The 10828-nt window shown below is 42.6% G+C and overlaps 1 protein-coding gene across 2 annotated transcripts; it reads right to left on the bottom strand.

Moving 5' to 3' along the window:
- Positions 1 to 4635: 4635 nt before the first annotated feature.
- HNRNPDL (heterogeneous nuclear ribonucleoprotein D like) lies at positions 4636 to 9832 on the bottom strand. 2 transcript variants are annotated; one of them, XR_013345864.1, is made up of 9 exons: positions 9637 to 9832; positions 8642 to 8810; positions 8395 to 8556; positions 7803 to 7934; positions 7534 to 7651; positions 6432 to 6599; positions 6081 to 6181; positions 5594 to 5698; positions 4636 to 4909 (listed from the first exon to the last, which is right to left on the bottom strand). XR_013345864.1 is itself a non-coding variant. In XM_077814944.1 (8 exons), exons 1-7 carry the CDS (start codon positions 9723 to 9725, stop codon positions 6111 to 6113), a joined length of 909 nt encoding a protein of 302 aa, XP_077671070.1. In that variant the 5' UTR covers positions 9726 to 9832; the 3' UTR covers positions 4636 to 4909; positions 6081 to 6110. The 2 variants fall into 2 exon arrangements, 1 of the variants encoding a protein (XP_077671070.1); XM_077814944.1 differs by lacking the exon at positions 5594 to 5698.
- Between the last annotated feature and the right edge of the window lie 996 nt (positions 9833 to 10828).

The following is a 10828-nucleotide window of genomic DNA, read 5'->3' on the forward strand; positions in this document are numbered from 1 at the left end:
GGCGGAAAGAACGCAGGAAGATCACGTGACCCCGGTCCCTTCTCCAGCCCGCCTTCCTCCCATTGTGTATACACTCTGCCCGTCTCTGAACCACCGAGAGAGAGGAAGTGAGTAGATAGAGCGGCTCAAGAGCCATAGAGACGACAAAAAGAGAGTAGTCAAAAGGCTACTGTACCACCCCACCGTAGTACAGACTAGCGCAAAGGCGCGCTAGGGACGAGGTCCCGTGAGGCAGGGGCTGTACCCAGCCCCTGCGACCGGTGACAGCGGAGCTCCAGGGCAGCAAGTGCCCTGGCTAAGGCAGCTTGGGCGGCAAGGAGCAGAGTTGCAGGGGGAAGCCTGTTACTGCCCTTCCCTGAGCTACCTGGCAGGGATGCGCCCAGTGCAGGGCCACCCTATCTTAGCCCTGGGCGGAGTCCAGCGGACCCACCCCCCCCAAGCCTGGGCCCCAGCCGTTGTACAGTCCCCGATTGGCATCAGCCCTAGCCTCCCTTACACACACAAGTAATGGGGCTTCAGCCCTGTCCTAAGAGGCAGGCAAAGGAGGGCGCCCCCTCCCCCTCATAGCTCAGCCTTGGAGGTGGATTGTGCCCAACCCTTTAGGACAGGAAGCGAAGAATAGGAGCCCTGGGCACCTTTCTTTTGAACGGAAAACAATGTACTTACCCGTCCAGCCAGTCCTCCTCCTGTGGCTAGTGAGGAGGAGGGAGGATTTCTACATTGTCCTAGAGAGGAAGAAAAATTCCTACCCACTCCAACAGGGAATGTTAGTCCTGGAAAGAGGAAGAGATCCTTGGGAAAGCTGGTGGGAAGAAGGGTAAGTAAGTTTTGAAAAAGGGTTACATTCAATTTCATGACGTTTTCAGTTAGCTGAAGCACACCACTCACGGCTTAAAACTTGTTTCCCCCTTTTTCCACTCACTTTTATTTTGAAAAGGGGTGTGTCTTAACTTCAAAACATTTCCAAGTTGTTAGTCTTTCATTGAGAGCGTCACAAACCAATTCATTGTTAAAAAAAACTCCCTTATTCAAAAAAAATGTCATCTGTATTTCATTGATTGGAGAAAGCAGCACTCCAAAAAGGGCAAGTTTTAGGCTATAAGAGGTCCTTTCTTTGGACCAAGAAATGTCATCTGGGGTTAAGTGTTAGAGACTCAGTGAAATCTTGGGTCTACAAACCGATAGTTTGGCTTCCATGACAAATTTCCTATTGCATGTAATGGAAATAGAGGATGAAATTCTATGTTCAATTAAATGTGGACTATTGCTACTAGGTGTAGCATTTGCAAGAAACGAGGTGGATGTTGCAAATAACTCCAGCACAGCAGGTGTGGATTATCTTTTATACCTCAGGGTAAAAGTCCTTGTATACCCTCAATTTATGGCTCCTGTAACCCTTCAGTAGTTACTGACAAAAACTGAGCTAAAAGGTTGCCTACTCTTGGCTATCCTTATAAATGGCCATATCCATTTTAAAAATTTGTTTACTGTAATTTTTTTTAATACCTGACACTAATTTCCCTTCCCCTCCATTGTGCACTTAAACTTGTTCATTCTTGTATATGATGATATACTAGCACAGAATCAGAGGAGCCTAGAAAAATTGTGATACAAGAATCTCTACATAACATTAGATGGAAATTTTGTTCTACTAATCTTGGCTATTTCACTTTAGTTAGTATAAATACTTAATAGGAAGTCTTAGCTGTTTAAGAACTATACATTAGCAAAGGTGCTGACTGCAATCCTAAAAAATACTTAAGATTAGTTAGTTGCCTTGATTTTTCAAGCATTTGTCAATAACTTTAGCCATCAGTATAGTTCAAGTGATTCAAGGTCATTTTTGAAAACTATATTTATGTGGCTTACCATGTGCTGCAGCACAAACACCACATTAAGTACAACTTAAATGCAGAAAGCAATCAAGACAGATGCAACCAAAGAAACCTTAAAACTATAAGTGAAAAGGCCAACTTGAAGGGCAAGCAACTGCAAACTGTAAAGGAAAAAAGGCATAAAACCAGAAGTAAAATGTTAACTCAGATAAAATATCAGATAGGATTGCGGGGGGGAGGAACATCACACTACAGTATACTAAAGGAAAGCTAGTTGAACCTTGCAAAAAGAGAAACAGCTGAACAGAAGACTACCTGGCTGATGAAGTTTATACTTTTTCAAAGTGAGGACACGATGACTTGAGTTATTGTTCTTCAGGCACAGAGGCTGACTGATTTTTCCAGATTGTTTTGTCGCCTCCCCCCCATGTCCATTAACATTGGTAGAAGTTAACTTAAAAATAACCCTGGGCCAGAGACAATCCTTTTACAGTATTTGGATTATGCATGAACATATAATCAATGCTTAAAAATAGAGAGAAAAATAGCCCCCCCCCCAATGGCTAGCCTCTTCTTTACAAGAGCAAAAGATCCGACCCAAATAGATAAAAGGAACTGCCAATTAAGTAGTCTGTAAACCCTGTAATAAGCTATGCATTTTAGATGTATGATTCCCACTGACATTAGCAAGAATTAAAACACACAGGTTTCCAAGATCTGGCTCTTAAGTAACACTTATACAGGACAAGACTTCAGACTACTAGTGTGAGTAAAAGTTTACAGGATCAGTCCTCAAGAGAAATCAGCATTTCATATTTGCGTGGAGTACTTGGCTCTATCAATACATTCTATAGCACCTTTCAACCAAGGTGTTAATAGCCCTTTATAAAACAATTAAGCCTTTTAAAATCCATTAGATAGGCAAAAAAATTCTCAGAGTGCAAACTGAGGCAGAGGATGAGTAACTTGCCGAAGGTCATACAAGACACGGATAGCCAGTTAACTACACAAAATTGAAGATCTTGGATAATAGAGCAAGTTAAAAGAAAATGTTTAGATTCTAGACCATTTGGACTGTAGAACAACAAAGTAACAGCACTGTCATTTTGAAAAATATGTACACTTCAAAAATCCAGAGAGGTACAAAAGGGAGTCAACAGCTACCTCTACCAGCAACCAGGCATTAATTCAATTGCCAGCTCCATCAAGGTGTGGTTCAGCTGGGCATTATCTACAATGAGCCTGGCTTCTCACACTACTGGTTTACCAATGCACCAGGAGCAATTCTCTTAGTGGCAGTATACAGCAGCTGCAATTACTTTATCACCATGTTCAGCATTAGATATTATCTAGTGTAGTGTAGATCACCTACAGGCATCTTTGCTACCATTCCCCCAGCATTGCCAGCTTGACCAACCCAAGGAGAATATCTAAGTGACTCATTTTAGCATGGTATATCTGCAGGAGAGGCAGATAAGACCGACAAGTGCAGTGAGCAAATGCATGGAAAGCAAATAAGAGATACACAGAAGGACAAAGGGATAGAAGAACAGTACAGAAGTGGAAAGATTTATACTGCTATGGATAAAGTGCTCTCAACTGTCTTCTAAACAAGGTTTTATTTTAGATCCATGACTGGACATATGAATGCATGGTGCATGGCCATGTTGAAAGAACGAACAAACAACGGAGAGCTGCAAAGCCAAGCCACACCAGAAGCTAAGGTGACTGTGCTCAAGGATTCAGAACATGGACTCAAGCCTGTTCTACACTAATAAATTGACTTGTTGCTAAAAATGGTTGTTGGGAGTAGATCCCCTTGAACTGATGCTTTCCATACTGGGGCTGGAGTTTATAATGCTAGCCATTAAACCATTTTCAGCACTGGTTTAGAGGAACCTGTTACTAAAAGTCATCTTTATCAATGGGTAAACTTCCAATCTAGAGGTAAAACTCACTGAAGACCACAGAAGAGTTAACTGTTTGGCATTCCCATTCAGTAATAATTTTACATTTAACCAAGTTATCATAAACCATCAATACATTATACATTTTGTATACATCAATACATTATAGATGTAATGCATTATACATTTTGGGAACACAACCCATAACTGAAAATGAGGCAGTTTGATTTTTAAACCAAACTGTTCTCCCAACTGTTTCAGGCACTATGGTAAGGTGAATTTTTAGAAGTATGTGTTAACTGCTACATACATTAAAAGGAAGGGATTTTTGACTTTTTGCTTTGTGCCGTCACAATTCACTAGTTCCACTCTTGTCCAGTTATTCAGAGTAAGCAATTTAATATAAAATCCTCAGGCTTTCTATACACATAGTAAACCCCCACCAGCATCCCAACGGCTCAAAGTAATACATAGTAACCCCACCATGCCCCCAAAAAGGCACAAACTGGAAAGACTATAAACAATAAAATACAACAGCAAGAAATATATGAAATGCTAACACAAATAGAAAAGGCATTTGCAAAAAAATACTGGGGGGAGGGGGGAGGCAGGAAGAGGTAGCAAAGGATCATTTCTAACACATCTAAGGCAATCTTTGTATTTATCTCTTATTACAACTAGGAGCCAATCATTTAACAGCAGATTTTAACTCAGGTGATGTTGACACTTGAAATAGCCTCAAGCTCAGGGCATATCTAGGAAGTTAGCGACCAGAGGGCATTCAAGGCCCTATTCCAATACAGGCCATCTTTCCTCCCAATAGGAAAGACTGCTATCCTTGTTATTGCTCAATTACAAATTAAGCTTACAAAACTAAGCTGCAGACACAGGAAGACAGACTCACATAAGTAAGCATTTATTCAAGAATCACTTAACATGAAAGTATACAAATAAAATTTGTATTAACACAAATCCACATTGTGTCATAACACAGATGGCAAAAAGACAAAGTAAAAACCATAAAGAAAACTAATCAGCCGCTATATACAGTTGGACACTGTTGTGTCATACTCTAAAAAGTCTTTTGTAAAAGTCATCTCATGTCACGAAGACCACCTCCATTCAATCCTGATGTTCTGCAAGATGACTTCGCTGTGGTATCTCCACCTAAAAACAAGACAAAACAACAATCAGATCTGTGCAACTTCTGTAAGAATCGTTAAAAGGTCCATTTTCATGAACTGCTTTAAGTCCTCTATTTATTCCTTTCTTCACTGTTAAAGATCATATGCATATTTAACAAATTGTTAACTAAAAATCTTTTGTCTCCCCAAATATAGCAGTTTCGCCCATTTGGGAAGCTGTTTCAGAACAATGATTCTCCAAGTTAGGCAAGAAGTTGCAATGTGTGTGTCACAAACTGGGTTGTGGAAAAAGTTTCCACCAGAAATGCTGTTAAGTAAGAAAACAATTTGTCTGCAACTTATTTCTTGTGAATGAATATTGCCAAAAACATGATTAGCCTAATGTAGTTTGTGTGCATATGATCTTTAATTTTTTCCAGATTTAAAAGTTCGTTTTTGTTTGCAGATTTCACTATTAGCTATAAAAAGAAAAAGCAAGCATTAAATCTTAACGAATGCACACTTAAAATGAGGCTCCACAATTGAAATACAACACTAAACAGAAGACCAAAATGATTAAGCTGTAAAGGCATTTATGTACTTTAACTCCTGTAAAAAACCATTTAAGTTAAGACACTTAATCTTCAAAAAGATTAAAAAGAAGCCAAAGTCTGAAGTTTTCCACTTTAATCTTTACGCTGGTACATGAAGTTGGAAGAGACCATACCACAGGACAGCGTTTTCTGGTGTATGCCTTGCGCTCTGCCTGCAACGTGCGACCCCCAGAGATAGACGTGGTCAGGGTGACACACGGCCTGCAATGAAGTTCCCGCTGGCGGGTACAAACAAGGTATAATGTCAGAGTTAGAAGACAACATTCTTGTTTTCCTTAAGTTGTACCCATTTCAGTACTTTACCTGTTAATACTTCTAATAAGTTTAATTATTCCTCTAGACCACCTGGTACACAACGCAAACAGAAAAACTCTTAAGTTTTTCTGAAGTACTAAAGAAGATGAAATCACATTTTACGAAGTTAAAGATCTATAGACACTTTAGGCAAAGCATGTTTTAAAAAAAATCTTTTAAGTTAACAAAGTTCAGTTAAAAAAGTCAGACTACACAAGAAAAATGTTTTTACTCATTTTAATTTGTCTATTGATCTTTAAATTAGATTAGACATACTGAAAGTGGTCCTTGCACTCATATACACACCTGCTGCCCCCCCAAGTACTATGTACTGCTTTAATATGGCTGGTAGTTGTTTTGGTGATTGCCGCCACCTCGGGATGCTTTTCCATATGTGCTTTGTTGACCTGTTGAGAGAATGGAAAATTAGTTGTCTCAGTACATTCTGACTCAGACAAGCCTCTCATGAAAGGATAGTCTCCCCCCTCCCACCCCCGTACAGTAGTTTACAGCTTAATGCAATACTTTAACGTATATCCACACTTGCTTGTGGGATGCAACAATGAAATTTACTATACACTAGAATATTAAAGTCATAGATATTATTTTTAGTGTTATACATCAATATACTTGTGGAGTTAAGTCAAACATACTTACCACTGTAGTCTGCATATCCCTGTCCATATCCATAGCTTGGATAATTGTAGCCAGAATAATCATATCCACCATAACCACTGTAGCTTGGATCACTGTAAGTGCTGTTGTAATTTCCATATCCTTGATCATAATAATTATTAAATCCTTGGTTCCAGTTTTGTCCCTGACCTGAAATAAAGCATTGCAATTAAGTTCCAACCCTCTTAAATAAATAAATATATAATGCGTCAGTTGTATGAAATGTGATCTGTACTGTACTGGCTACCAGAAAGAGTCCCATCACTCTGCAAGTATACAACAGTTCTAAAACACAACACCAAGACACCTAATTTCAAAACATCACATGGGATGCAAATCTTGGGATCTCTTTTCTTAATTTACTGTAATAAACATGTTACATAAAAAATGAAAGCTGACACTGTCCTATTAATAAAGTGCAGGCGAACCACACAAAGGGCAACTTGCCTTTTGTCTAAAGAAACTCCCTCTTCCTTTAGAGCTCTTTTAATATGCATCTTAGTATCCTACATTATCTTAACATTACAATATGAAGACTAGTTTTGTTCTGTTTCATTAACAGTGACTATATCTCAGTACTTATGGTTGCCAAGAAGCAAACTATCAATGTATTAGTGATGTTGGCAACACTGCTCTCTCCCAGTCCTTTACTTACATAGGATTACTTATAATGCAGGATTGAAGATATCTGGCTTTCCTCTATTAGGCAAAATATTTAAGAACTGTCAAAAAGTCAACATTGCTCCCTTCCTGTTTCAACAGAATGAGTACATGTAACTTTCAAGTAAGTCTCAGACACCTGAATTATGCCTTTTAAGGAATAGCTTCTAAACCCAGGAATATGCAATCTGTTGGCATTTTTAAACATAAATAAAAGTTTCACTTTATCAGTGCACTTGTCAAGGTAACAATTTTAAAATGAGTTTTGGTTAAGTCAGTACAGACCAACCCAGCTTATTTTCCGCTCATTGGTTGGCCATTCTATGATTAGGTTTATTTTTTTAAAAATGGCTCCAAAACATGGAAACTAGAACTTCAGAAATAAATACAAACAGATTTTTAGAAGTGCTACCAAAAATCTCACCCCTGCCACGTCCCCTGCCACCACCTCGGCCACCAGAAGAAGCACCTCTTCCACCTTTCTGCTGTTGCTGCTGCTGCTGCCTATACACTTCTTTGGGCTGTGCTACTTTGATCTCACACTGTAAAAAGGAAGACATTGTTTCAACTGTATGAAAGGACTGACCAGCACCATCAAAATAAACACTCTTATTCTCAGGAATCCATTTAAAAATCTGTAAGAACCATCAACATTAGAACTTTCTAAAGAGAAACCAAAACATCCATCCATACCTTGCCAGAACCGATTTGATGGTATCTGCTTTCTAATAATTTTTTTACTGGCTCTTCATCTGTATATGTGATGAAACAAAAACCCCTCCTTTCGTTTGTCTTTGTGTCCATGGGAAGTTCAATATTTTCAATCTGTAAACAAAGTTAAATATAAACCATATTTACATTACATCTCTCTCAAACACAGCAGTGGAAGTCAATGGTCAAAAGTTCATGCCAATAGCAGAAATGTAGCGGGCTCTTTGAAAAATAAACCATCCCACCTCCATTTATAAACTATCAAAATATTACAGAGCTATTTATACGTTAATAGGGAACAGTTTGAACAGAACTCTGCTAGGCTAAGACTGCCCACCAGGGTCCCAAGTCTATCCTATTTATTCTACTGCAATATAATTTCTGCATCTTGTCCCAAGGAAGCAGCATCACAACTTGCAATTAACAAGGAAGCAGCCTTCTCACAATCACCCTCTTCACATCTCAAATCAGAGACTGCCCTTTCTTCATCCAACCTTACTACCCTGCCACAGCAAGACTGAACTTTAATGCCCAACATGGATATGACAGTATTACAAACGCAGTTATACCATACCTCTCCAAAAGCACCAAAATATTCTTTAATTTGTTCTTCAGATGTATCTGGACTCAGTCCACCAACAAACACTTTTTTTGGTGGCTCTTTTCCCTTCAGTGCTTTTGCCCTTTTAGGATCAATTAACTTGCCATCCAGTTTGTGTTCCTTCAGCTCCAAGACCTAGAAAACCCACAGGACACAGTTTCAAAAAGCCATGAAAAAAAACCAAATGCATACAAGAGCCAACTACACAGACCCTACATACCTTGTCAACACTGGCAGCATCTTTGAAGAGCACAAAGCCAAATCCCCTGGACCGCCCAGTCACTGGATCTGTTTTAATTGTGCAGTCCACAACTTCTCCAAACCGAGATAAATATTCTGTCAAGTCTTTCTTGCTTGTGTCCCAGCTGAGGCCTCCTATGAACATTTTACTACAACAGGAAAAAAGCATGTATTTTTTTAAGAGCAGAATATCTTACTAATCACTTCAAGTTTCAAAGAAACTATAATACACAAGTGGTAGTTTTTCCAACAAAATCAGCATCATGAATTGAAAAGAAACCACTCTCAGTTCACTACACTGATTTTCAGGGCCTCAAAGCTGACCTTTACATAATTATACGCATGTTATAAAGTTCTCAGACCCCGATCCTGCAAAACACTTATGCGTGCGGTTAACTTTAATCCCATGAATCAAGTACACAGTAGTGAAATGGATCGTACCCATAAGCGTTTGCAGGGTGGGAGCTGGTAACGAAGTGACCCTTTGCTCGAATACTACCCAGGCACGAGATTTTGGGCTGCAACCTACCCGACTCGGCCCATCGCTAACGCACTCGGAGGCAATGGCTCAGCTCCTTCTGGCCCTAAACCGCGCAGGGCGCCCGACAAGCTACCGCCCCGCTCCCCCCTAGACACGGTCAGCCAGCGAGCTGCGTCCAGAGGCCCACCCGCGCGAGTCGGGAACGGGAGCAGCGTGGCATCGGCGCGCGCGCGCAGCTTGCCCCCCTACCCGCCCCAGGCAGCCCGCTCGCGCGCTGCCCCGCCTCCGATTGGCTCCCGGCTACGTCATGGCCCGGTGATTGACACCACCCCGCCCTACGGAAAACAGATCGACGGGGAGACACAAAGAGAGCGCGAAACGTGCCCAAACGGGACCCCCCCACGCCCGGCCGCAGGGAGGGGGGCGGGAAGAGCGCAAGCGCCCCCCGGGCCGGGGTTACAGGGAAGGGACGCCCCGCACCGCCCGGCCCTTACCCATCGTCCTGCTGGTTCTTGCTGGCGTTGATCTTGGAGCCCTCGGCGAACTCCTCCAGGCCGCCGCTGTACTCGGTCATGTCCTCCATGGCGAGGGTAGGGCGGCTCGGGCAGGCTACGAGGGCTGGAGACTCGCTAGAAAGCTGCGACCAGAAAGCGGGACAATAAAATGGCGGCGGAAGAGATCCGGGCACCGCCTGCGCCGCCTTTATATACCCTTTCCAGCAGCCAATCAGCGCAGCCCGGCAGCGCAGGCGCGGTAGCGACTCCTGGAGCCCAGGCGGCAGGGTTGGGGCGGGTGCATTACCCCGTCTGATTTAGTAAGGCATGGGAAGAGCGTAGGCAATGGCGGCTGCACGTGGGCTTAGGTGACCCAGAAGGGGAATGGGTGACACCGGTCATCCCGGCCTCCCCGCCCTGCAGGGCGTATGAGCACGCCTCTCCCCCGGGATCCCTCGGCATTACACTCATCATCTCCCTAGCAGGCTGCAGTGCCTGCCTGGGCATTGCCTGCCGGCCCTCTCATGGCCACCCTAATCCCTACACCCCCTTCGCCAGCTGCTGAGACTATTGCAAGGGGCTTCTAGGGCATAACGAGATTCCTGTGTGTACTCCAAAGACACACAAAGCTACCCTCCCCCAAAGAGAGAGCAGTGTGACATAGACCAACCCGCAAAGTCCGTGGAGAGATTCAATATTCCTTCTCCCCTGTATACAGAGAGGGGAGGTGATAGATGAAGACAGGCCGCAACTTCCCCCAGGCGACTCGCCCTGCAGTTTAAACAGCCAAGCAATCTAGGCAATCTCTCCCAGCCCGTCTTCATTATTGCGGTATCGGTCAGTTGGAGAGGGAAGCGGTTGTCTGCAGCTATGGCTTCCTGACGTTGCAGAAGCAGCTGCTTCCCCGCGTTTCAGATCCTACTGTCTGAAAAGGTGGAAGTACAAGTCATTATGCAACCCTCGCTGTATCTCTACACAGCTGTGCAACTGGGACCATGCAACCTAGAAATCCATTTAATGCACCAACCGCACCACTTCTGCCTAAGAGAAATGAAATCCACTAGGGAGGGATCTCCATAGGGCAGGAGAAATTCAGGACCAAGTTTAGACCTCGCATTTCCGTGAAGTACCGTTTGCATCTGCAAAGCCAGTTTGAACAAGAGCCGGGCCGTAGGTTGACGGGACAGGGTGT

The sequence above is a fragment of the Eretmochelys imbricata genome, chromosome 4 (genome assembly GCF_965152235.1).
Source record: "Eretmochelys imbricata isolate rEreImb1 chromosome 4, rEreImb1.hap1, whole genome shotgun sequence".
Taxonomy (NCBI): Eukaryota; Metazoa; Chordata; order Testudines; family Cheloniidae; genus Eretmochelys; species Eretmochelys imbricata.